We start from the raw sequence: 24280 nt of genomic DNA on the forward strand, positions 1-24280 counted from the left end.
TGGTGTGAGTAAGACAGGGGGAGGACTGGTAAAAGGGTGACATGATTTCTGCAGGGACTGATACCAAGCACAGGACAACCTTAACTGCTGGGGAGGGATGGAACTGGGGAAGGTCTATTCATCTCCCTCAGCTCCGGTCTGCAGAGCAGCATCTGGCCAATTTTTAGTGCAGACTGACACCTCCAACTTGACCATTGACCAAAAGGGAATCTTAATCTAAGAACTCTCAGATAACTTCCCAGCAGCTGCTGACTCCAGAAGTTAACAGCTAACACTCCAGACAATAGAACAAGATCAAATTTCTGGAACCCAATCCAATTTCCTTTTACCTATTCACAGAGTAGAGCAACTGCTTTAAGTTTATCTCTGTTGCCTAGGACAGATTAAAAGGATTTGTATAATTAGGATATCTGATTGGGTGGCCTCTGTTTCTGAAGAGAGTTCTTGACTGGTGATGTGAAAGGTAGGAGGTGAAGTTGCAGGGAAACTGCTCTGTGCAGATGTACTTGCAAACATCCATATAGGCCTCATGGATAAGACTTAACCTCAGGAGATCTAAGTCTTGCTAAAATGCCCCATACTCCTCTCAGAATGTGAGAGAATGGGAGGCTTGGAAGCAGCTGCTACAAGGCCATTTTTCACCCTCTTTATTATCCCTCCTGGAGGCTGTTACAAGACATTTTCTTATTGCCTTCCAGGTTCAGGTAAGATGTAAGGGCTTCTGCCTTGAAATGCCCCTCTTCCCCACACTTGAGGGTACAGCTCCATGGTATAAAATTGCTTAGCATGAAATACTCAAAACTGCTTAGTATAAAACTGGATACTCAGAACCAGAGCTTCACCCATGTTGAATTGTTATTGAACCTCTTGCTTTAGTGTGGTCTGGGGGGACAGAGGACACAGGGAGCTGGCACCTTTGTGGATCTTGCTGTTGCTGCTGGCTATGGAAATAATGAATTGTCTGACCTAAACAGGACTGTTTACCAGCTGAATGTCTCAGCCTTGCATGGCAGCAAGGACAAAGTCTCTGCACCCACCCTTGGTCCATACATGTGGATTCCTGCCCTTCTCCACCCAATTCAGTTTAAATATTAGTTAAACTTGAATAACTATGTTAGAAAAGTGATCAGAACTAGTTTTTTTTAATCATTACAAAATTTTTGTGTTTGGAAGTAAGTTGTGCTCATGATGATTCTGTAACAGACATTAATTCTAGGCTTGAACTGTTGAGTCCAGAACCACTGGTTCCTGTCTGGAGAGTAATCTGCTACATCTTAGTGTTTTATTTTTCATTTCTGGCAGTGTGTGAAATTTTTGTTGTTTTTTTTAATATGGTTTTTTGGTTACTATTTTTTTAAATTCATTAAAAAGTAAACAGCTTTTGGGGGGATGGGGAGGACAGACTGATTCCACATTCTATTTCCTAGGTCTAGTCTAGAAAACATTGTCCCCACCTGGTGCTCTATAGGAATTTCAAATGCTTCATTTAATAACATACATTTCTTTTAAAAATTTGCCTTTTCTCTTCCACCCCCAAATAGGTCTGGTATTTGATGAAACTCGTGAAAATAGGTGGAACCTAAGTCGCCCCTCTTCTGAAGGATGCAGTGAGTGCATATCTGACTATGACTTTTGAGTTAATTTCTTTGTCATTTCCGCATTTCTTTAAAGTTAATTTCTAACTCCTTTTATTGATAATGAAGAAAAATAATGTACCTTTTGAAATACACCAATGAATTGCGTTCCTAATTTTAAAAGTTTTTCATTATTAAGGAAAATTAGATGTAGCAACCAATCCATATTTCCCATATACACTTATATTATCATTATCTCCAATTGATAAAGAATGAATCTGAGGCTTATAGAAGCTCTGTGTGATCACATTTTCATGACTTATAATGGCAGAACTGGGACTTGAACTCAGGTCTGTCTGACATCAAGTCATTCCCTTAACCAGTCTGGTCTACTACAGGAAATTACAAAATGAACTTTAATGGAGCTCATAATTTGACAGGGAATTAGAGGCATAACTATGAAGCAGGGCCTCCTTTTATATTGGCAATTATGGCCTAGGGCAGGCTTACAGTAGGGGCTCAAAAACTGTGTGGTGGAAATAAATGATAGGCATTAGTAACAGTGTTCTGAGGAGCTGGTACATTCACGTCTGAGTGGAGTGGATGTATCCTATGTATAGGCAGCAGGGAAATCCATAACAGAGGCTCAGGAGAAGCAGGGCACCAAGGTCAGAGAGGGAAATCCTAGAAATAATCTCCTGCACAGGTTGGGTCCCTGTGCAGATTTAAATGCCGTTCCTATCTTTTAAAAATATTTTTAGGTCTGAGAACTTAAGATCAGTCTACAGGTAGCCCTATTCTAGTCTAGTCAGCCTGAGCGCCTACCGTTTCTCTCCCTCCAGCGTCTATATCTGCGCTGATGCTCTATCTTGCCGGGGTCCAGCCCCTGCAGGATCCAGGGGAACCTGAAGGAAAAATGGCGTTGGTGGATGATTTAGAGAGAGATAAGGAAAGAATATTGTAGATAAGAAAATAGAGGAGAGAAAGAGGCTGATATTCCTTGGTTTACGTAGAAAGCCAATAAAACTTCGAGACAAGAAGTTTGCCCTGTTCACGGAGGCCACAGGTGCCTTCCTGGTCTCCCAGGGGAGTGAAGATGCAGAACGTCTTCCCGTTCAGGTCTCAGAAATCCGGGCAGATAAGTGAATGCAGGGAGCCTCTATGCTCCAAGGGATTAGCCTGAAAAAGAAAGTGAGAGAGAAAAAAAGAGAAAAAAGAAAAACACGGGGTGACCAAGCTTCTTCAAGCGAGGCCCATTGTTTTTATTTTCAAAAGGGTCTTTTATACCTTTACTTGTACATAGAGGGAAATGAAAGACGCAAAGTCATACAGAGTCAGCCCAAACATTACATCTGTTTTGTCTTTATCGGAACCAGGATTTTTTCTGCAAACCTTTCCCATAAACAATATTGTGTACATTATCTTCTGGCCTTGGAGGCCTGTGAACATTTTATGACCCTCTTTTGATAAAGGCTTCTCAACCAGAAAACTTATTTTCCCTTGAAATGTTTTTTCTTATATTTCTAATCTATGTCAGCCTCAAAAAGTAGTAAACAGAGTTACATTCTCAGGAAGCAAAGGTGCAGTGAGTTACAAGAAAGAACCAATTAGCTCAAAAGTCTGATGTGGTTAATTTCAAGGCTACACTTGTTTTTCTTACTTTCCAACTACGTTAACTAATGCACTCCCAGGTACACAGTGGATAAGAGATATGGGAACTTAGCAAAAAGCATTGGCCCAATAATGAAATCCTATGCCTAGCACTACTCTAATAACTTTTAACTCTTTGAAAGGCTCTATGTTTTAGGTTTTCCGTGCCTCTCACAGTTGGGAGGCTGTAAATAATCACATGTGTATCTGCAAGAGTCTGGATATATCTGCCAAGCAAGCTAAAATGCTAACAGAGAGGTTTTGATTGGAAATATTCTTCTCATGTCCAGGAGACTTACTAGCTATAGCCCTAAGTTGATTTTCTCCAGAGAAAGGTGGTCAGGAATAGCCCCCTGTTAATGTCAGGGAAGTTGGTGAAAGTCATGAAATAGTAAAACAGACAGATTCTGGTTTTGAGGTAGATGTTTGAGAAAGCCTAGGGAACCCTGTTGAGTTCTGAAGCCTTGCTTAACAGTTCTCTTCCACATGACCTTGTCATGGGTGGGATCTCCCGTGGTGGCTCCCGGCACTACCTGAATGTCTGTTTTCTGCTTTCCAATCTCTTACAGTTCTTCTATCCTGCAGTCCAGAAACATAAAGTTTCTATTTCTTAAAAGGAAAATAAATCACTTTCAAAACTAAAAATAGTAACAGATTCTACTTTCTCCCACGTGCTGTCTTTAGAGGCAAACAGACCTGGATTCAGTCCTAGATTTTGCCTGCTTGATGTCTGGAATCTTGCCTTGGTTACTTATCCTCCTTAAGACTCCTTAACTCTCCTGAAAAATGGGTATTTTTTTTTTAATCTAACAACGTAAAAAGTTATATGAAATTAAATCGTGCATATTGAGACTTCCTTGGCCGTCCAGTAGTTAAGACACTGAGCTTCCACTGCAGAGGGTATGGGTCAGGGAACTAAGATCCTGTAAGCTGTGAAGTATGGCAAAACAAAACAAAACAAAAAGTAATACATATTATAAAAGTGGATCTAGATGTTTGAGTTTTAGTGATTGGTATCTGTTCACTCCTTTTGCTTACCTTTTCTAATTTGTCTACCTGCCAACAAGGTTCCCAAATATCTCAACTACCAATATAACTGAACTGTCACCCACAAAGAGGAAATCAGAAGTATCAAGGACAGCTAAGGACTGTAGAAGAAACTTAGTAATTAGTGACCTAGAAAATCCTGTCTAAAATCTGCCATCTAGTGTGGACTTTATAAAATTACACATTATTGGGCACATTAATGCTATGATTACCACTAAGGCGTCCCTCAATGGACACTAAGTTGAAATTTTAAATTATCAAACAGAATGGTCAAAAGTAGCATTAAATTTGATTTCCCATTTGGTTTTAATCATAGCTAGATACATAGAGAGGTAAAGAGATAAATGCTAGATAGATAAAAAGATATTGATAAGTAAAACAGCTTTTGCTCAGCATGCTAAGGTGGTATTGGAAACCTTTACATATAAGAGCTATCTAATAATGAATTTATATAATTGGCAGTAAAAACAAAGAAACATATTCCCCTTGTTTATCCTTATTGTTGGTAGATGTCATTCCTGATAGGAGAGAGTAAGCAAGTATCATTTGCTGGGTACAATCTCTGTGCTGGGCTCTTAACCTACTTTGGTGGTATTAGTCGCTAAGTCATGTTCAACTCTTGTGACCCCATGGACTGTAGTCTGCCAGGCTCCTCTGTCCCTGGAATTCTCCAGGCAAGAATAGTGGAGTGTGTTGCTATTTCCTTCTCCAGGGGATCTTCCCAGGAATCAAACTTGGGTCTCCTGCATTGCAGGCAGATTCTTTACTGACTGAGCTATGGAACCTACTTTAATCTCATTTAAATCTTATCTTTTGCTCTTTGAGTTAAAATATTACAGGCTTCCCAGGTGGCTCGGTGGTAAAGAACTCATACAGGAGACACTGGTTTGATCCTGGGTGGGGAAGAGAAGGAAATGGCAACCCACTCTAGTATTCTTGCCTAGAAAACTCATGGACAGAGGAGCCTGGCAGGCTATAGTCCATAGGGTCGCAAAGAGCTGGACACGACTTAGTGACTAAAACAACATTTACCAGTCTCATTTTGTATATGAAAGATGAAGGAATTGACTTTCTATCACAACTCGTTAGTAAAGGCACCCAGATTTGTACCCATGTCTGTCAGCTCCAAAGCTCACGCTCTTTCATCTCCATTCTGCCTTTTATACTTTGAGAGATGCTGGAAATCATGTACCAGCATCTATGGTGGTATTAATACACTATGTAGTATTAATCCCCTCTTTCATTTCTGATATTGGTAATTGATATGCCTTCTCTCTCTTTTTATTGGCCGAGCTGTGCCATATGAGGGATCTTAGTTCACTGACCAAGGATGAAAGCCAGGGCCCCTTCAGTGGAAGCTCAGAGTTGTAACCCCTGGAATGACAGGGAATTCTTTCTTTTTCTTTTCAATCTTGCTAGAGATTTATTAGTGTTTTTTTCTTTTTAATCTTTTCAAAGACCTACCACCTTTTAGTTTCATTAATTTTCTGTTTTGCTCTGTTTTCAATTTTATCTCTGCTGTTATTATTTCTTCTGATTGTTTTGGCTTTATTTTGTTCTTTTTCTTGTTCCTTTAAGTTTCTTGAGTCTTAGATTGTTGGTATGTAAGCTTTCTTCTTTTCTAATATAGGTATTTAATGCTATAAAATTCCCCCTAAACATTACTGTAGCTGAATTTCATCAATTTTATAATATATTTAGATTTTCATTCAGTTTAAAGTGTTTCCTTCCCAGTTTTATTCAGATTTCATTTTCATTCAAATTAAAATCTTTGCTAATTTGGGATTTCCTTTTTGACCTATGAATTATTTAGAATTATGTTGTTTATATCCATCTGATATTACTTCCCTCACATCTGAATGTTCTTTAGCAATTTTTTAGAGCAGATTTTTTTTTTTTTGCAAAAAAATTCTCTAAGTTTCCTTTTATCTGAGCATGTTTTTATTTCATCTCCATTTCTGAAAGATTTTTTTTTACTGGATATAGAATTTTGAAATTCTGAGTTGACATCTCTTTTTATTTGGTACTTTAAAATGTTATCCTTCCTTCTGCCTCCACAGTCATTTAAATCTGTTATTCAAATGCATTGTTATTCTCTGGCTGTTTCCAAGATTATGTTTGTCTTTTACTTTTGCTTTTTACTTTCTTTACTTTCAGCAATTTGATTGTAATGTATTTTGATTCAAGTTCATTTGTGTTTCTATTTCATGTTTGCTGACCTTCTTAAATCTGTAGCTTATTGTTTTTGCCAAATTTGGTAAATTTTTAGCCATTTTTCAAATGTGTGTGTGTGTGTGCACACATACAATAATGCACTCTTTCCTCTCTTTCTGAAACTCCAGTGATGTGAATGTTAGCCCTTCTGTATTGTCCACAGATGCATGAGGTTCTGTTCATTTTTGGCAGGGGGAGAATCTTTTTTTTCCTCTGTTGTTCAACTTAGATTGTATCTATCGATCTGCCCTCAAGTTCATGACTTTTCTGTTACATTCTTCTGTAAGGTATTTTTTTGTGTTGTTGTATTTTCAGTTCTAAATTTAAAAAAAAAAACACTTTTGCCTAATTTATTTAAAGAACGATACTATCTTCTAGCATTTTTTCTTTTACATTAGTAACTGGGTTGGAAATGCTAATTATTCTTTTTCCCTAGATTTTACAGTCATCTTCACTCCCCAGCTGGGCTGATGGGCAGTTGTTTGCCAGTCACAGCTGGTTTTAGCTATGAAGTTATACACATGTACTTAAACAGAACATCAAATGTAGTAAATAATCTATCTCAGGTTCCCTTTAGTTATTTAAAATTTCAGTTTTTTTGAGATGCCTACTGGGATATGTTTCTTCTCAAAGTTTAAATCTCCCTTCTAAGATATTTAAATATATGCATCCCATAAGGGCAATTTAAACTTTAGGGGAAAATGTTTCACTTTTACTTCAGATTTCATTATACATTCTCAGAAGCCTTTAGCTTCCTGCTTTTGATATATTATAATTCTTTTTTGTTTCTTTTTTTTAAATTTTATTTTTTGTATTCCTTTTTTTTCAGTTCAGTTCTTTTTGTTTGAATGTTTGGACTGTTGCTCTCTGGGAAATAACTGCTCCCCAAGAGAACCTGATAAAAAGAGCATCTAAAAGTGTCCTCTTCACTTTTTTCTTTCTTTCTTTCTTTCTTTTTTTTTTCATAGAGCTAAAATTGACACATAACATTGTATTAGTTTAAGGTGTAGATTTGATACACTTAAATATTGCAATATGATTACCACTGTAGCATTAGCTAATACCTCCTTAATGCCACATGATATTCACTTCTTTTTTCTGGGAGAACACCTAAGATCTAGTTCTTAGAAACTTTCAAATGTGTAATACAGTATTGTTAACTATAGTCACAATGCTGTGTATTCAGTTCCCAGAATTTATCCATCTTCTATCTGCCCATTTATGCCCTTTGACCAACATCTTACCGATTGCCTCACCGTCTTCCTAATTTCCCCACCCTAAAACTTCTCTTGGGGTTTTCTTTATATTTTCTATTTCTGTGCTAAGTTTCTATCTTTCCAGTCATTTCAGAGTATTTGCCTTTACTTGGAGCTTTTTATTAACAGCCGCTTTAGATTTTTTATCAGACAATTTCAACATCTGTGTGATCTCTGTTTTGACATCTGTTCATTCCCATGTAAACTGGGATTTTCATGTCACCATTTGTGACGTAATTTAAATTGTATCCTAGGCATTGGGAATATAATATTATGAGACTGAATTAAATCCTATGAAGTATTTTGCCTTTGTTGCTTTAGGAGGCAATTAACCCAATTTGATTTTATAGAATGTCCCTCAGTTTGAGCCTGTGTGATGTTCTCCAATAGTTTATGCAAAGTCTAGGTATAAAAAAAGGAAAACAAAGCTGAAATAGCATCAAACGTTAGATATAGATTTCATGAAAATATATTCTTGTGGAAAACATGGTGCTGACAAAAGATTTCCTAATATGAAAATAAAGGATCAAGAAGACTAAACAGTACAGCTGCTAGATAATTAATCCTCTTAAGTACAGCTAATGAAATTAGGTCAATAGAAATGGTTTTTATCATCGGTGGGGACTCTGGCCTTCTCAGAGGCATCACTGAGGCACTTTATGTAGGCAAAGCCATACCTACCTTGTACACAACTATTACCAGCATCTCTGACATTTCAGGGTATGAAGTAGGCACTCAATGGACATCCATTTACTGAGTTACTGAACTACAAGGATTACACACAGTTTGCACCTTTAGTCTCATGGTTATTTTATTTTGTTCTTTTGTTTGCTGTTGTTAAATTACAGGAAGTTAGAACAAGGGAAAATTTTTTCTGCCTTCTATATAGAATCTGCAGCTAATCTTTTTTTTTTTTTTTTTTTAAATTGTGGGAGTGGAACTAGTAGCTTAAAGACTCAGTGATGTGAAATCCTTTCCAAGTTTGATCATGTAAAAAAAAAATAATGTCACCTCTAAGAGGAGGGGTAGAGTGGGGCAGGGTGAGGAGGTAGGCTGACTTCTGCAGTCTCATTATGGACAGTCTTTGGAAGAAATTATTTCCAGGCCTGGAAGAACCCAGAATCTAGTTCACACGTGACCTCCTTAAAAAAGTAAACAGGTGAATGGAGAATCTTTGGCAAAAGATATGGCAAATATGAAAAGGGGTGTGGGAAAATGGAAGTAAACTAATGTTAGTCTCTTCTGTAACTGTGGTGTTTCTTTAACAAGAATTAGCTCATAAGCCATTGATAAATAGGCCTATGCCAGTATAACAGTAGAAATATTGCGGGTTCAAGTAGAATTTTCCTCTGTACGTTAATGTTTGGGAGCAGTTGCAGCAGCAGTTTGGGACCCTTCTGCTGGATCAAATGCCCTAAGGAAGGAAAGGGAGTCACAGGAGGGACTTGTCAAAGGAGCATCCCAAGAACTGACAGTTAAGGAAAATTCAGCCTTTCTTAACGGTATGTTCTTTCATACTGTTCTTAAATGTTTTGGTCCTATGACCACCTTAATACTCTTGAAAATTGTCTTTGTGGGTCTACCCACTGACATTTATTGCTTTTACATCAGGTTTTAAAACAAAAATATTGAAATACAATAATATAGTTGCCTTTCCATTAGCCTTCAGAGCAGTGATGAAATCACTCCTAGTTGTAACCTCAGAAAACTACATTGTGAATGACAGCAGAAAAGGCCAATTAAATTTCTGTATTATAATGAAAACAATTTTAACCTTGCCAATTCCTGGAACAAACTTTGGGAACCACTGCTCCAAAAAAAATCACAGCTTAGAAATAGGGACTTCATTTTCTGGAAGGATTTAGACAGGCACCCTAGGGAACCTAGACCAGGACCTGTGCTGCTATAGGAAACTAGACAATGACCTGAAGAATTTACAGGGGATGTCCTGGGATGCTGTGCTATTTCCAAAAAGGAACAGAATATACCAAGTAACTAAACATGAATTGCTGAGAAGGATACACTTATTTGAAAGGAAAAAAACCAGAAGCTTCTGAAAAGATACTGGAACATCAATAGTCTCACAAGCTAAGGACTCACTTGAAGAGGACAGCCAACAAAATAGGAATGAAGGGGCTAGATAAAATCAGGAAACATTTAGCAAGTAATCTAAATCCAGTGAACAGTATGCTTGTTATGGTGTAAACTAAGACAAAAATATAAAGAAATCTATACAAAAGTTTTAAATTTATAGAAAAATGCCGAGGAAGAATTTAGTATGCCTTTTAGAGGAGAACTTCCTTGGTGCCTCAGCAGTAAAGAATCTGCCTGCAATGCAAGAGACACAGGAGATGTGGGTTTGATGCCTGGGTTGGGAAAATCTCCTGGAGAAGGAAACGGCAACCCACGCCAGTTTTCTTGCCTGGGGAATCCCATGGACAGAGGAGCCTGGTTTGGCTACAGTTCCTGGAGTGACAGAGTCAGATATGACTAAGCACAAGCTACTTTTAGAAGAGATAAGATATCTCTTAATGAAGGAAAACTACTTAAAGAGAAAGTTAAGTGTATTCTGTCATGTGACAGGAAGAATAAGTTGAAATGAGCAAAGCAGGAAAAACTGAAAGTACATCAGAGGTCTCCAAAAGAGAGGAAAGGATCTCTTAATCATAAAAGTGACGATGCTAAAGTTTTGAATAATTGTTTTGCACATATCAATTATGTGCCTATCAGTTCTGAAACTGAAGCCAAAAAAAAGAAAATAATTTGTATTTTCTGAATTAAGTAATGGAGGGGCAGAGGATCACCAAGGTGAGAGATTGAAAGAAAAAATATATACCATCAATTATCTATTGTGGCATAATAAATAACTCCAAAAGTTAGTAGCTTAAAGCAGCAATGACTTAATATTATTTTTAAATGATACTCTGGATGGGTTGAAAGTTTATCTGCTGGTTTTACCTGAGTTAATTGGTACAGAAACATTCAGCTGAAAGATGGTTGAACCGAAAGATAATAGGGCTGGAAGATCAAGGTAGATCATTCACGTGTCTGACATTTGGTGGTGTCCACTGGGAACTTAGTTTCTTTCCCTTGTGACCATTATTCTCTAAAAGGTTAGACTGGCTTCTTTTTTTGATGGTCTCAGGGTAGCAGCATAAGGTGAAAGCAGAAGCTGCATTGTCTCTTAAGATCTGGTTTTGGAAGTCACAGAACATCATTTTTGCCACATTCTGCAGATTAAATCAAGTCACAATAAGGGTCCAGATGCAAAGAGTGGGAAAATAGATTACCTCTTGATGGAAGGAAGAGTAGTCATTGCACAGATGCATGGGAGAAATCTGTGGTCATATTTTACAGCTTATCGTAACAGAGAATGAATATGACAAAGATCCAAGCCTCTTTTTTTGAGAGTTGAAGCAATTTCTTTAATTTTGTTGGAATCCAGGACACAACAAGAAAAACACCCAAAAACTATATGGAGACAGAAGACTCCTCCCCAGCTCCCCCAGATCTAGAGTGGGGACAATGTGGGGTGAAGCAGCTGGGGGAGACCTTGAGCCTCAGTCCAGCCCTGCACGCTCCAGGGCTTCGGGAGCGGAGGGTAATGGTGAGGCAGGGCCCAGCCCCCACATTAGAACAGCTGAGGTGAGGCTTCCTCGAGAAAGACTCGTCCCCCTCACCCACACTCCTGCGCAGGGGCAGGGAGCCCACAGCAGCCAGAGGTCGGGCCATGGACACACTCATGATTGAGAAGCAGCTGGAGAGGAGGCAGGAGACATGATTATCTGGGCAGAATCAGTTGCAGTGGGTAGGAGGTGGGGCCTGGGAGGGCCCCATGGGCCAAACCCTGAGGTCACCAGAGAGGGCCCAAAGCAGTGCTACTGAGTGAGGTCCTGAGTGAGTGGGTCAGTGGCTGGGCCCCTTTCTCCTGCTGCCTATAGCCACTCCAATACTGCTGCCGTGGGGAGGGCCCCACCTCCAGGGAAATGGGATAAGAAAGCAGCCCACCCCCTGTGGCAGACAGCCAGGGGGCGGAAACCAGGAAGGAGGGCCTAGCCAGGCTTTGACTTGTCTGCCCCAGAGACCTGTGGGAAGAGGATGGGTCCAGAAGGGTGAGAAAGGGGCTCAACTGGCTCAGATCCAAGATGGTGCCATGCATGCTGAGTCACCTGTTAGCAGGGGGACTGTGCTGGGGGACAGAAACTCTGGTTAGACAGGAGGCAGCAGCTTCTCGAGAAACTCCTTCACAGCTGCCATCTCCTGAGGACAGGGGCTATGCATGACACCTGGGTACGTCTTGAACCGGACCCTGGCAGGTGTGACAATGGACCAGAGCTTCTCGGCTGTCAGGGCCCCAAACTGTACAGGAACCATGGGGTCCAGCTCCCCTTGGCACTGAAGGATGGTCAGGTCCTTGGCACTACCATTGGCTGCCTGGGGGAAGGCCCAATACAGAGGTAGCCAACAGCTCAATGCCACAATGCCAGCCAGAGGGTGTGGGCAGGTGAGGGCTGTGTAGAGGGATGAAGCTCCACCCTGTGAAAAGCCCAGGAGGATCCGATTGGCAGGGATCCCATTCTTCATCTCATGCTCAATCAAGGCCTTGATGTTCTTTCCTGCTTTCTTGATGCCAGCCTCATCCTCTGGTGTGTCTGGATTCAGCCCCATCAGGTCAAACCAGGAGTGCATGGGGGCAGATGTACTTGAGGTGAGGGAGCCGGATGGTGGAGAGGGCATCAGCCCAGCTGTGCCGTGTCTCCAAGTCCATGTGAAAAAATAACCGCAGCTGTTTCCTGCTCAGCTCCAGACACAGTGGCAGCGTTGGTGAGCAGGGGCACAGACATGGTGTTACCACACATATACTGCAGGGCTCCACGGCTGGGGCCTCCACTCCCTGGGGGTTTCAAGACCTCTAGGGAGATTTTCCTCTTTTTCCAGCACAGACACACGGTCTTTCCCTGTTGGCCGACTCTGCCGGGCCCAAGCTATTTTAACATTAGTTTAAGAAGAGAAACCATTTACAACTTTATCTGAGTTATGAAACATCAGTTATGCATGATTGGAAGAGCACTTAAGGAAGGTGAACAGGATACTTGATCACTGTAGACTGTGCAAAGTCCCTAGGAAATATAAAGCTTCAAGCCAAAAACTGAACTCATTGATCAGACAGAATTTCTTGCTGGAAATATTTGAACGTAAAAGAAAGATTAGGAGCAGTCAGGTTCAGAGGAACAGAAATATTAAAATTTAATATTTTAAGTTCAGTGAATTTGATAAAATAGAGGGAAACTATAGAATATGAAAATCCCTTATAAGGCAGAATTTTCTTCTGCAGAAAAAAAGCCTAGGACTTTTTTATCTTTGTGATACTGAAAGCGCTATTGCTGGAGAGATGAAGCAAACCACCTTTCTGAGAGAGAACTTAATAGAGGAATGAGTTTTTAAAAGATTGGTAATGCTAGTAGAAGTGATAGAATTCCAGCTGAGGTATTTAAAATCCTGAAGGATGATGCTCTTAAAGTGCTGCATTCAATACGTGCAGATTTAGAAAACTCATCAGTGGTCACAGGACTGGAAAAGTCAGTTTTCATTTCAATCACCAAGAAAAGCAATGACAAAGAATGTCCAAACTACTGTACGGTTACGCTCCTTTCACATCCTCTCTAGGTTATGCTCAAAAACCTTTAAGCTCAGCTTCAGCAGTATGTGAACTGAGAACTTCCAGATGTACCAGGTGAATTTAGAAAAGGCAGAGGAACTGGAGATCAAATGGCTAATATGTATTTCTCCAGAAAAACATCTATTTCTGCTTCATTGACTATGTGAAAGCCTTTGATTATGTGGTTCACAGCAAACTGTGGAAAATTCTTACAGAGATGGGAGTACTAGACAACCTTACCTATCTCCTGAGAAACCTGTATGCAGGTCAAGAAGCAACAGTTAGAACCAGAGGTGGAACAACTGACTGGTTCCAAATTGGGAAAGGAGTATGACAAGGCTGTATATTGTCACCCTACTTATTTAACGTCTATGCAGAGTTCATCATACGAAATGCCAGATCACAAGCTGGAATCAAGATTGCCAGGAAAAATATCAACAACCTCAGATATGCAGACAATACTGCTCTAATGGCAGAAAGTGAAGAGGAACTAAAGAGCCTCTTTATAAGGGTGAAAGAGGAGAGTGAAAAAGCTGGCTTGAAACTCAGCATTCAAAAAGCTAAGATCATGGCATCCAGTCCTGTCACTTCATGGCAAATAGAAGGGGAAAAGGTGGAAGCAGTGACAGAGTTTATTTTCTTGGGCTCCAGAATCACTGTGGACAGTGACTGCAGTCATGAAATTAAAAGATGCTTGCTCCTGAAGAAAAGTTAAAACAAACCTAGACAACATATTGAAAAGCAGAGACATCACTTTGCCAATGAAGGTCCACATAGTCAAAGCTATGGTTTTTCCAGTAGTCATGTACATATGTGAGAGTTGGAGCATAAAGAAGGTTGAGCACTGAAGAATTGATTCTTCTGAATTATGGGGCTGGAGAAGACTCTTGAGAGTTGCTTAGGTTTCAAGGAGATCAAACCAGTCAATCCTAAAGGAAATCAACCCTGAATATTCATTGGAAGAACTGATGCTGAAGCTGAATATCCAACACTTTGGCCACCTGATGTGAAGAGCTGACACGTTAGGAAAGATGGAAGGCGTGGTGCTGGGAAAGATGGAAGGCAAAAGGAGAAAGGGGCTTGAGGTTGAGACAGTTAGCATCACCAACTCAATCGACATGAGTTTGAGCAAGCTCTGGGAGATAGTGGAGGACAGAGAAGCCTGGCGTGCTGCAGCCCACAGAGTGGCAAAGAGTTGGACACGACTTAGTGAACAGCAACAATGCTGTGAAAACCAGGGATTGTTAAAGCAACATTTTGTGGTCTCTTCCAAATTAATACACACATTTCATTTCTAAGATGCAGAGCCCTTTAATTTCTATTATAATCAGAGACTATAAAAGTAGCAGTAGCATATCTGATGTCTCTCTCAATGAAAGCATCTTTTAAGTTTATGCCTGAGGGTGGAGGAATACAGTACTCCTTAGTGATTCAGGATATCCTATGAAATTACAAGTACTTTATGATCATTATGGAAGAAGTGTACTTAGACTGGGACCCTGATATGGTGTCAGTTAATATCCCCCTAAATTCCTCCCCTTTTACCACAGTGATGTCTTTGTTGACTCTGGTACAAATCTTAACCCTTCTCAGGTTCACCCATCACAAGCTTACTACTAGCAGAACTTTTGTCTTTTCCTGGTCGGTTTTGACCACATTTTCCCACCACAGGGACTTTATGGGCCAAAACTTTTCTTCCACCTTTTATTTCTGGCTCCACCTGAGGCCTAGAAGTGTCTTACCTGGCCTCTACATGAAATATATAGCTTGTTCTATGGTTATTAAACCTATAAATCCTGACCTTTACCTTTTATCTTTAGTAATATGATTTTGCTAATTACAAATAATGCTCCTCTTAACATGTATTTTGATCTATATATAGATGCAGACTTAGGGGAGGAGAAATTGCTGGGTCACAGGGTATGCATATGTTCAACTTTAGCAGGCAATGCCAGTTTTCCACAGTGGGAGTGAGCACTTAAAAATATATATAAATGAAAGTCTTTCAATTAAAATTAACTTGCTGAAGATCCCCAAGCATTTTTTTTTGGTGGAAAGTTAAGTATTAACTTATGATGACACTTAGATCAAATATGTACATGTATTTTTAAAAAAGCAGAATTTGTTTCTGATTTTGTCAGGGATAATTTCTCCATCAAATAGGACATTTTGTTTGTATAATTCATACCAGAGTGCCATTTCCTAGGATATTTCAATAAAGCTTGAATGAGTGAATTAATAGTTCTTCTCCATGGATTGATTTAATAAATCAGATGCACTCCAATACATTGGAAATTATATAGTATTTAATGGCTAGATATAAGATAGACTTATTACTCCACATAATTTTTGCTGGGGTTTACAATGTAAAGCAATACACCTTCTTCCATTAATCCTCTGGCTTATACACAAAGCAGTTGATTGACATGCACATGGTATTGTCATATGCTATCAGAAATGGACCTGCTGTTTTCCTTATTAACCAGAAGTGATGTCAACAAACTTAGGAGAAAAAATTTTTTAAATTTTTTTATTTTTAAATCATCCCCCTTTATATTTAAAAACAATTAAAAACACATACCTTGTTCTATTGTGCTTTGTAGATAATGCAGTTTTTACAAATTGAAGGTTTGTGGAAACTCTGCATTGAACAAGTCTATGGGTACCATTTTTCCAATAAAATTTGCTTCCGTTGTATCTCTGTGTTGCATGTTGGTGATTCTCACAATATTTTGAATTTTTTATTTTTGTATTTGTTATGATGATCTGTGATAAGTGATCTTTGATGTTACTGTTACAATTGTTTGGGGGTACCACAAACCACATCCCCATACAGGATGGCAAACAGTTGATAAATGTGTGTGTTCTGACTACTTCACTGTCCTCCCTTCTCTCTTCCTCTCCTTGGGCCTCCCTACTTCCTGAGACAAAACACTGTTCAAATTAGACCAATTAATAACCCTACAGTGGCCTTTAAGTATTCAAGTGAAAGGAATAACTGTGTGTCTCTTTAAATAAAAAATTAGAAAAGACTAAGCTCAATGAGGAAGGCATGTCTAAAGCCAAGACAGGCCAAAAGGTAGGACTCTCAAGCAAAGTAGTTAGCCAAGTTGTGAATGCGAAGAAAAAGTTCTTGAAGGAAATTAAAAGTGCTATGCTAGTGAACATGCACATGATAAAGTGAAGCAGCCTTTTCGCTGATATGGAGAAAGTTTGAGTGGTCTAGAAGGAAGATCAAACCAGCCAGCCACAATATTCCATTAAACCAGAGCCTAATCCAGAGCAAGGCCCCAACTCTCTTCAATTCTATGAAAGCTGAGAGAGGTGAGAAAGTTATAGCAGAAAAATTTGAAACTAGCAGAGGTTGATTCATGAGGTTTAAGGAAAGAAGTCATCTCATAAAAGTACAAAGTGAAGCAGTAAGTGCTGATGTAGAAGCTGCAGCAAGTTACCCAGATCTAGCTAAGATGAAGGTGGTTACACTAGACAACAAATTTTCAAGGTAGATGAAACAGCCTTACAATGGAAAATACCATCTAGACTTTTATAGCCATAAGCAGAAGTCAATGACTGGCTTCAAAGCTTCAAAGGAGAGAATGACTCCCTTAGTAGGAGCTAATGTGTCTGGTAACTTGAAGTTAAAGCCAATGCTCAGTTCAGTTCAGTTCAGTTCAGTCGCTCAGTCGGGTTCAACTCTGCCACCCCATGAATCGCAGCACACCAGGCTTCCATGTAGAAAATCCTAGGGCTCTTAAGAATAATGCAAAATCTACTCTGCCTGTGCTGTATAAATGGAAAAGAAAGCCTGGTTGGCAGCCTATCTGTTTACAAGATGGTTGACTAAATGTTTTAAGCCCACTGTGGAGACCTACTGCTCAGAAAACAGATTACTTTCAAAATATTGTTGCTCATGGACAATGTACCTGAGCACCCAAGAGCTCTGATCCAGGTGTACAACAAGATTAGTGGTGTTTTCATGCCTGCTGACATGACATCTGTCCTGTAGCCCATGGATGAAAGAGTCATTTTGGAGTCATAAGACTTTCAAGTCTTATTATTTAAGAAATATATTTCATAAGCTATTGTGGTAATAGTTATCCTGCGATGGATCTGGACAAAGTCCATTGAAAACCTTCTGGAAAAGTTCAAGCATTCTAGATGCCATCAAGAACATTTGAGATTCATGCAAAGAGGTCAAACTATCAACATTAAGGGAATTTGGAAGAATTTTATTCCACTCCTCATGGATGCCTCTGAGAGGTTCAAGACTTCAGTGGAAGAAGGAACTGCAGGTGTAGGGAAATAGTAAAGGAACTAGAATTAGAAGTGGAGCCTGAAGATGTGGGTGAATTGCTGTAACCTCATGATGAAACTTGAGTGGATAAGGAGTCACTTCTTACAGATGGACAAAAAAGTGGGTTGTTGAGGTGGAATCTACTCTGGAGAAAGGTGCTGTGAAGATTGTTAAAATGACAACAAAGGATTTATATTAGTACATAAACTTAGTTGGTAAAGCATTTGTGAGGACTGACTCTAATTTTGAAAGAAGTTCTACTGTGGGTAAAATGCTATCAAAGAGGCTTGCATGCTACAGAGAAATTATTTGTGAAAGGAAGAATCATTTGATCTGGCAAAGTTTATTGTTGTCTTATTTAAAGGAAACACCACAGCCACCCCAACCTTCAGCACTCACCACTCTGATCGGTCAGCAGACATCAACATTGAGGCAAGACCTTCTACCAGTAAAAATTTTACAACTTAGCTATAGGCTCAGATGATGGGTACCATTTTTTAGCAATAAAGTATTTTAAAATTAAAGTCTGTACATTTTAAAGACATAATGACATTGCACATTTAATAGACTACAGTATAGTGTAAACATAACTTTTATATACACTAGGAAACCAAAAAATTCATCTGACTCACTTTATTGCAGGCTCTGGAACAGTCCCCACATTTTCTCCAAGGTATGCCTGCATATTGTTTGCCTGCAACTAAAAAGGGTTTGAAATATCAGTATATATAGGGCTGAGATATAATATGGTTGAGAAAACTTAAAAAATTAAACTAACATAATTATTGTAATGGAGTATTACATTTCATAGTGAGTTACTGACAACCTTGATAAAACTACCCGAGTAAAGGAAACAAAAAAAGAGAGAAAACTCCTTCAGTTACAGAGATTCTTAAGGGTCAATTGGACCAAAGGAAAAAGTAGCTCAGTCTCCTTTTCATTTGTTTTTCCCTTCACGTTTTCCTCTTTCTAATCAACAAAAAATTTCATTCAATAGGAAGGGGAAGGTTCAGAAGTTTTACCCTTTGTTTAGCAAGTTAAATCAACCTGGGAAGTCCATTTGTGAAAATGAGTAAGAAAATTGCTATAATAAATACACAAAAATTAAAAAAAATAAAAATTAACATACTAAATATTTGAAAATATTTACTTTAAATGTCACATATAAAATGCATAAAACAAACCATAAGTGTACAGGTTGATGAATGATACAATTATTATCATCCAGGTTAAAAAACAGAACATAAGCAGCACCCCAGAGGTTCCTTTCCCCTCAATTGTTCCACCCCTTTCTTCTCAAAGGTAACCCTTATTTTAACTTCTAACACCATAGAATAGTTTTATCTACTTTTAAATGTTATATAAACACATTTAAAACTAGATGGATGCTTAAAAGTAGAATACATGCTGGAATAACACAGCATGTATTCTTTTGGGTCTGGCTTCTTTCACTTACAATTTTATTTGTGAGATTTAGCCATTCTATTATAGGTAGCAATAATTCATTTATTTTCATTGCTGTATAGTTTTCCATTGTAGAACTGTACTGACATTTATATCTCTACTTAACTGCCAATAGATTTTTGGGTCCCTGCTTGAGCCTCACGGGTAATGCTATAAAACTTTCTGTGTATGTGTCTGATGCATGAAAGTGAAAGTGAAGTCGCTCATTCATGTCTTGTTCTTTGTGACCCCATGGACTGTAGCCTACCGGGCTCCTCCGTCCATGGGATTTTCCAGGCAAGAATACTGGAGTGGGTTGCCATTTCTTTCTCCAGGGGATCTTCCCAACCCAGGGATCAAACCCAGGTCTCCCGCATTACAGGCAGACGCTTTACCCTCTGAGCCACCAGAGAAGCCAATATGTATGTGTATTTCTACTGGTGTTTCTGTTCCCCCACACTGTCACCAGTGTTTGTCAGTTTTTATTTTTAGCCATTTTTGTAGATGCATGTTGGTATCTCACTGGCTTTATTGTGTGTTCCATGAGAGGAAGGTCACTTCTGTCCTATTCATAGCTGTATCATTATCCAAAGCCTGTACAAATAACATAAAACAGTACACACAGCAATAATAACAGTAATACATAATAAAAAGGATTGATTGAAACTGACAACTATATGTATTGAGTTTGCAACTTCAGTTTAGGTGTGTAGTTTTGTTTTTATTTGGAAAAAGAAATATTTAATTTTTTAATTGTGTTATGATTAGATGTCATAAAATGTTCCAGTGTTTTCCTTATTTGTTCCCGCAGTACCCCACCTTATGAAACACACACAGAACTGGAGGCCTAGGGGAAAAAATGACATATCACCCCCAAACTTTAATTTTATTCAAATATTTAAAAGGAAAATTAAATATTTTAAGTGGTAATTTTAGGTGTCTTTTATTAAGACCTAATGGTATCTGAACTGATTGCATATTTAGCTTATACAGAGGTTTGACTCACTTCAGTGTCTATCCCCACATCCTTGGTCACCGTATTCTTTTTGGCCATTGCGACTCAGACTGCAAAGCTTTGGTAGTGATGAGAAATTAGTGAGGTGTTTCAGTTGGGTGGAATCATGATCCAGTTTTTATTTTAGGAGGATAATTTTGACTTGCAGTACAGAAGACGGGTTGCAGGGGTAGGGGATGGGTGGAGAATTCATTGGAAGTAGGGAGATCATTAGGAGACTTCTATAATAATCCTTGTAAGAGATAAATTGGTCTGAGCTTCAGAACACAGGACACAGAGAACAGCTACCAAGATTTCTAATTTTATTAGGTACTCAGGAGCCTGGTAGGCTGCAGTCCATGGGGTTGCAAAGAGTCGGACAGGACTGAGCGACTTCTTTCACTTTTCACTTTCCTGCACTGGAGAAGGAAATGGCAACCCACTCCAGTGTTCTTGCCTGGAGAATCCCAGGGATGGCGGAGCCTGGTGGGCTGCCATCTCTGGGGTCTCACAGGGTCTGACACGACTGAAGGGACTTAGCAGCAGCAGCAGCACTATCATCTTCTCTGTAACACTTTAAAAAATCATCTAAACATCTGGTATTGGTTGGTTTGTATTGTACCTGTATAAGTAACAGACATGTATGTGATAAATAGAAACATTAATGCGTAGTAATTTAATACTTTATATTTTCAAAGGTCTAATGGACTTAAATATATTCAAAATTAGACTATATTATTTAGTAGTGTATCAATTTATCAATTTGCTGCATTATACATATTTTAAAAATTTACTAGTAGTGTCTGAGGTGAACAGCAGTTTACATAACATAAGCTTCAAAGAAAATCTATGTATCCATTATACAAACCCCATCTTATAACTGGCATTTTTAATTTCACCCAAATAAATTAACCTACTATATGGCTAAAATTTTAATATTCATTATAATTTACAATAGAAGTACTTCAGTATAATAAGGATACAACATTGTCTTCTGTGACATGAATCCAGTTGATTTTCTAGTAGGCTGAATTCAATTTCCAAAACTAAAGCGTTTAATATTAATAGATTCAATGCTTTACAGCTTTTGAAGTGTTCTGACATTGTACATTACCTTCTTTAATGTTCAAAAATTCCCAAAATTAGCAAAGCTGGTATGTCACCCTCATTTTTCAGATTAAAAATAGCAGTCTTGATTTACTGTGTTCACCAAATGTTATTTGTGCAATATTACCTGTCTGCAAATTGTGAATGGACTGGAATTCAGGTTTTCAGACTTTTAATTTGGTGTACTAGGTTCCTAGTCCAATGCAGCATATGGCTTCCAAGGACCCCGGTGTTTAGTAGCTGTTTCTTAATCTCAGTTCAGTTTTCATATCTGTAACAAGGAGATAATACCTACTCACTGCATGATTATAAAAATTAATTTTGTTAATATATGTGAAGCTCTTCAAACAAATGTGAAGTTCACAGTAAGCCCTAAATGACTGTTATTGTTTTAGCATATACAGTTGACTTTTAAGGAAGGTTGTGGTCCTCATAGTATACACAGTTGGAGAAGTCCCAGTTGAGTTTACATGTTAGGGAAGTTCAGACGTGTATCTAGGTGGGTAATGGAGCCTAAACCTTGTTTCTAATTTAATGACTAAACAAACGTGGTAACCCAATAATCCCATTAGCTTTACTTAATCACCCATATTTCACCTGTCTTTGCAGTGCTCCTTCCGGTGAGAAAAAAACTTCCAGGGTGCAGTAAATGCACCTGTTCAGATATTTTAAGAAGCAAAAATCAGTGGATTGCAGTAGAAAACACAGCATATAAGACAGCCCAAGTGTGCTCAGAAGTGTAAGGTTCTGCCCAATCTTAGCTGAGACGTTAGGGGAAACGCCACAAGGGACCCAGCTGGAGTCTCTACAGGAAGTTAAAAAAAAAATTGTTCAGCGTTGCAAAACACCTGGTACTCAGCCATCTGTCTTTGGTAGTGCAAAGGCTTAAGTAAGGTCTGTGTGGTTCTTCCGCACATTTTGTAAGGCAGAGGTACAGCTCAGGAGTAACAAGTTGTAGCAAGCTAGTTTAACTACTTTCTGAGGGGTCCGGAGGCGCTAGAACTTCCTGTTACAATTCAGGCCATATTGCTGTCATCCCATGTTTTTGAGTGACCTCAGGGACGGGGGAGCCTGGTGGCCTGCCGTCTATGGGGTCGCACAGGGTCGGACACGACTGAAGCGACTTAGCAGCAGCAGCAGCAGCCAGTCCTAATTCCTATTGGGGTCACCTCGGGACTCTTCAACTCAAGAGCACACCTGCGCCGGGTGGGACTTGTTCCGCGTAGGTGACTGAATTACGGGACAGTTTGACTCCTCTCGGCTAATAACAAGCTTCTTGCTTGAGTTACTTGTTAAGGGGTTGGCAGGCAGACACGTTTAGCCTACTTGGACCTCCCATGTCGGTCTAGAGTCTCAGAAGTCTCAGCCATAAAACACTGTCATTGCTGCCCAGCAGCAAGCCGAGACATCCTAGCCAGGCTTCGCTGGGCACTGAGAGACCCCACCCATGGCAACGCCACTCTGACGTCTGCGCGCCGGGGACCGCCATAGGCCCGCGTCGGAGCCCTGGGCGACGTGTGGCGCGTGGACTTCATCAGGTCCAACCCTGCGGGAACCCGGTACGCGCTCCCAGACAAGGTTTTGTGCACCTGTCTCTTCCTTCTGCTCAAGTATCTTCCCCTTCTGGGCAAAAGAGGACGTATCCCTTTCCAGAAAACACGAAGCGCGGCGGCGAGCGAGCCTAGCCTAAGAACTGTGCGAAAGATTAAGCCAAAGCAAGAAGGTGCTTGGCACCTTTAAGCTGTTTGGAAGTTCACGTGACCCACCAAGTGCCGGGCCCCAGCGGTCACGTGACGACGCGCGCGCCCTCGCGCAGGGAGAGCCGGCTGGCCCCGTGCGCGCGCCTTCGCCGCTGCCTCCCAGCCCTCGACGGGAGGGTGAGGAGCTGCGGAGTGATCGGGCGACTGGGGCCGGGTGCGCGTGCGCAGCGAACAGCTGTCACCCAGTGCGGAACAAGTCTTCCAAATTTCCCAAATCTCCCTGGGCCGGAGGCCACCGTTTTCCTTCTCATCTTCCTCCTCGGGGTCGTGTCCTCGCCCCCGCCCGCGCGCCAGGTAACCGCTTTTCCGGAGTCCGGGGGATGGGGCCGGTGGGGGGAGGGGCCCGGGCGGTCTTCCCGGCACTGTCCCGCTCCGCGCGGGGCAGCAGGGGGTGCCGGCGTCTGGCAGAGCGGAGACGCCGGGCCGGAGACGCTCGGTCCGTGGACGCCGTGGCTGTCAGGCTGGCGAGAGAGTGGCCGGCCATGGTCGCAGGGCTGGGAAGCGGGAGCCAGTGACAGCCCGCTCCGGCCCTCGCGGAGGTTCGGTCCCCAGGCTCGCCGTTCTCCCGGGGACCGGAGTCGGGGTCGCGCTCGGTGGAGCAGAGGAGCGCGCGGTGGTTCGGGAATGCCGACTCCTTACCTTTCCCCTTCCAGCCCGGTCTGCGGCGGACTCCGGGGAGGCCGGGCCTGGCGCGCCCCTTGGGGCCATTTCTTCCTGGGACTATCTCGACCCGCGACGTCAGGGTGAAGGCTCCTCTCCAGACCACCCCACCGTAGGCAGCTAACCCCTCTCCTGGGTTCGTCCTTAGCCCCTGTGGCTGTCCTTTTGGTTTTTCCGGTGTGGGGCCATTTCTTCCTGCAGTGCTTCTTGCCGTGATGCGTTGTAGACAGTGGGTGCTTAATAAATATAAGTCGGTTCGGGTCGCGTGGAATGCTAGGCATGGCACGTGGCTAGGGTTGGGAATGTGAAGAAAGGAGCCAGGTAGGCTGGGGCTCTCGGCTCGAGCTTGGGGTTTTCCTCTGGGCTCAGCCAATGAAACCAGCAGGGCTCGATTCGGATGCTTTCCGGGTGAACTCGGAGCCAGTCTTCCCTTGAGCTGCAACCACGCACGTCTGCACGGTCTGGCTTTGGTTGTGGGCGATGCCTTGGAGGTTTTTTGTCTGGTTCCTTCTCACTAGAGAAGAGGGGACAAACTTTTTTTTTTAAGCAGTTGGCAAATTACCCTGCGGGATGATTTATCAACCGCTGCTTTGGAAGTATAGGTTAAAAGTTGCAATCGTTC

At 40.7% G+C, this 24280-nt stretch overlaps 2 protein-coding genes across 12 annotated transcripts in view; one reads left to right on the top strand and one right to left on the bottom strand.

Annotated features, from left to right (window-relative positions):
• Positions 1-1671: 1671 nt before the first annotated feature.
• LOC132659180 (acyl-protein thioesterase 2-like) lies at positions 1672-23889 on the bottom strand. 6 transcript variants are annotated; one of them, XR_009599243.1, is made up of 3 exons: positions 21366-22950; positions 18327-18394; positions 1672-2753 (listed from the first exon to the last, which is right to left on the bottom strand). XR_009599243.1 is itself a non-coding variant. In XM_060409454.1 (3 exons), the coding sequence occupies exon 3, from the start codon at positions 12476-12478 to the stop codon at positions 11951-11953; it is 528 nt and encodes a 175-aa protein (XP_060265437.1). In that variant the 5' UTR covers positions 12479-18394; positions 21366-21509; positions 23638-23889; the 3' UTR covers positions 11141-11950. The 6 variants fall into 6 exon arrangements, 4 of the variants coding, with proteins under 4 accessions (XP_060265437.1, XP_060265436.1, XP_060265438.1 ...); XM_060409454.1 differs by lacking the exon at positions 1672-2753 and adding an exon at positions 23638-23889 and having other exon boundaries at positions 11141-18394; positions 21366-21509; XM_060409453.1 differs by lacking the exon at positions 1672-2753 and having other exon boundaries at positions 11141-18394; positions 21366-21509; positions 21836-22950.
• Positions 23093-24280, top strand: part of KDM4C (lysine demethylase 4C) — a 398538-nt gene continuing 397350 nt past the window's right edge. For 5 of the 6 annotated variants that reach the window (XR_006058671.2, XM_004004373.6, XM_042243438.2 and 2 more), the window contains exon 1: positions 23093-23292. The gene's annotated coding sequence lies outside the window, so the exon portion shown is untranslated. Of the gene's footprint in view, positions 23293-23651; positions 23795-24280 lie in introns of all 6 variants that reach the window. The other variant, XM_042243436.2, reaches the window with a different exon arrangement.

The sequence above is a fragment of the Ovis aries genome, chromosome 2 (assembly GCF_016772045.2).
Source record: "Ovis aries strain OAR_USU_Benz2616 breed Rambouillet chromosome 2, ARS-UI_Ramb_v3.0, whole genome shotgun sequence".
Classification (NCBI taxonomy): Eukaryota; Metazoa; Chordata; class Mammalia; order Artiodactyla; family Bovidae; genus Ovis; species Ovis aries.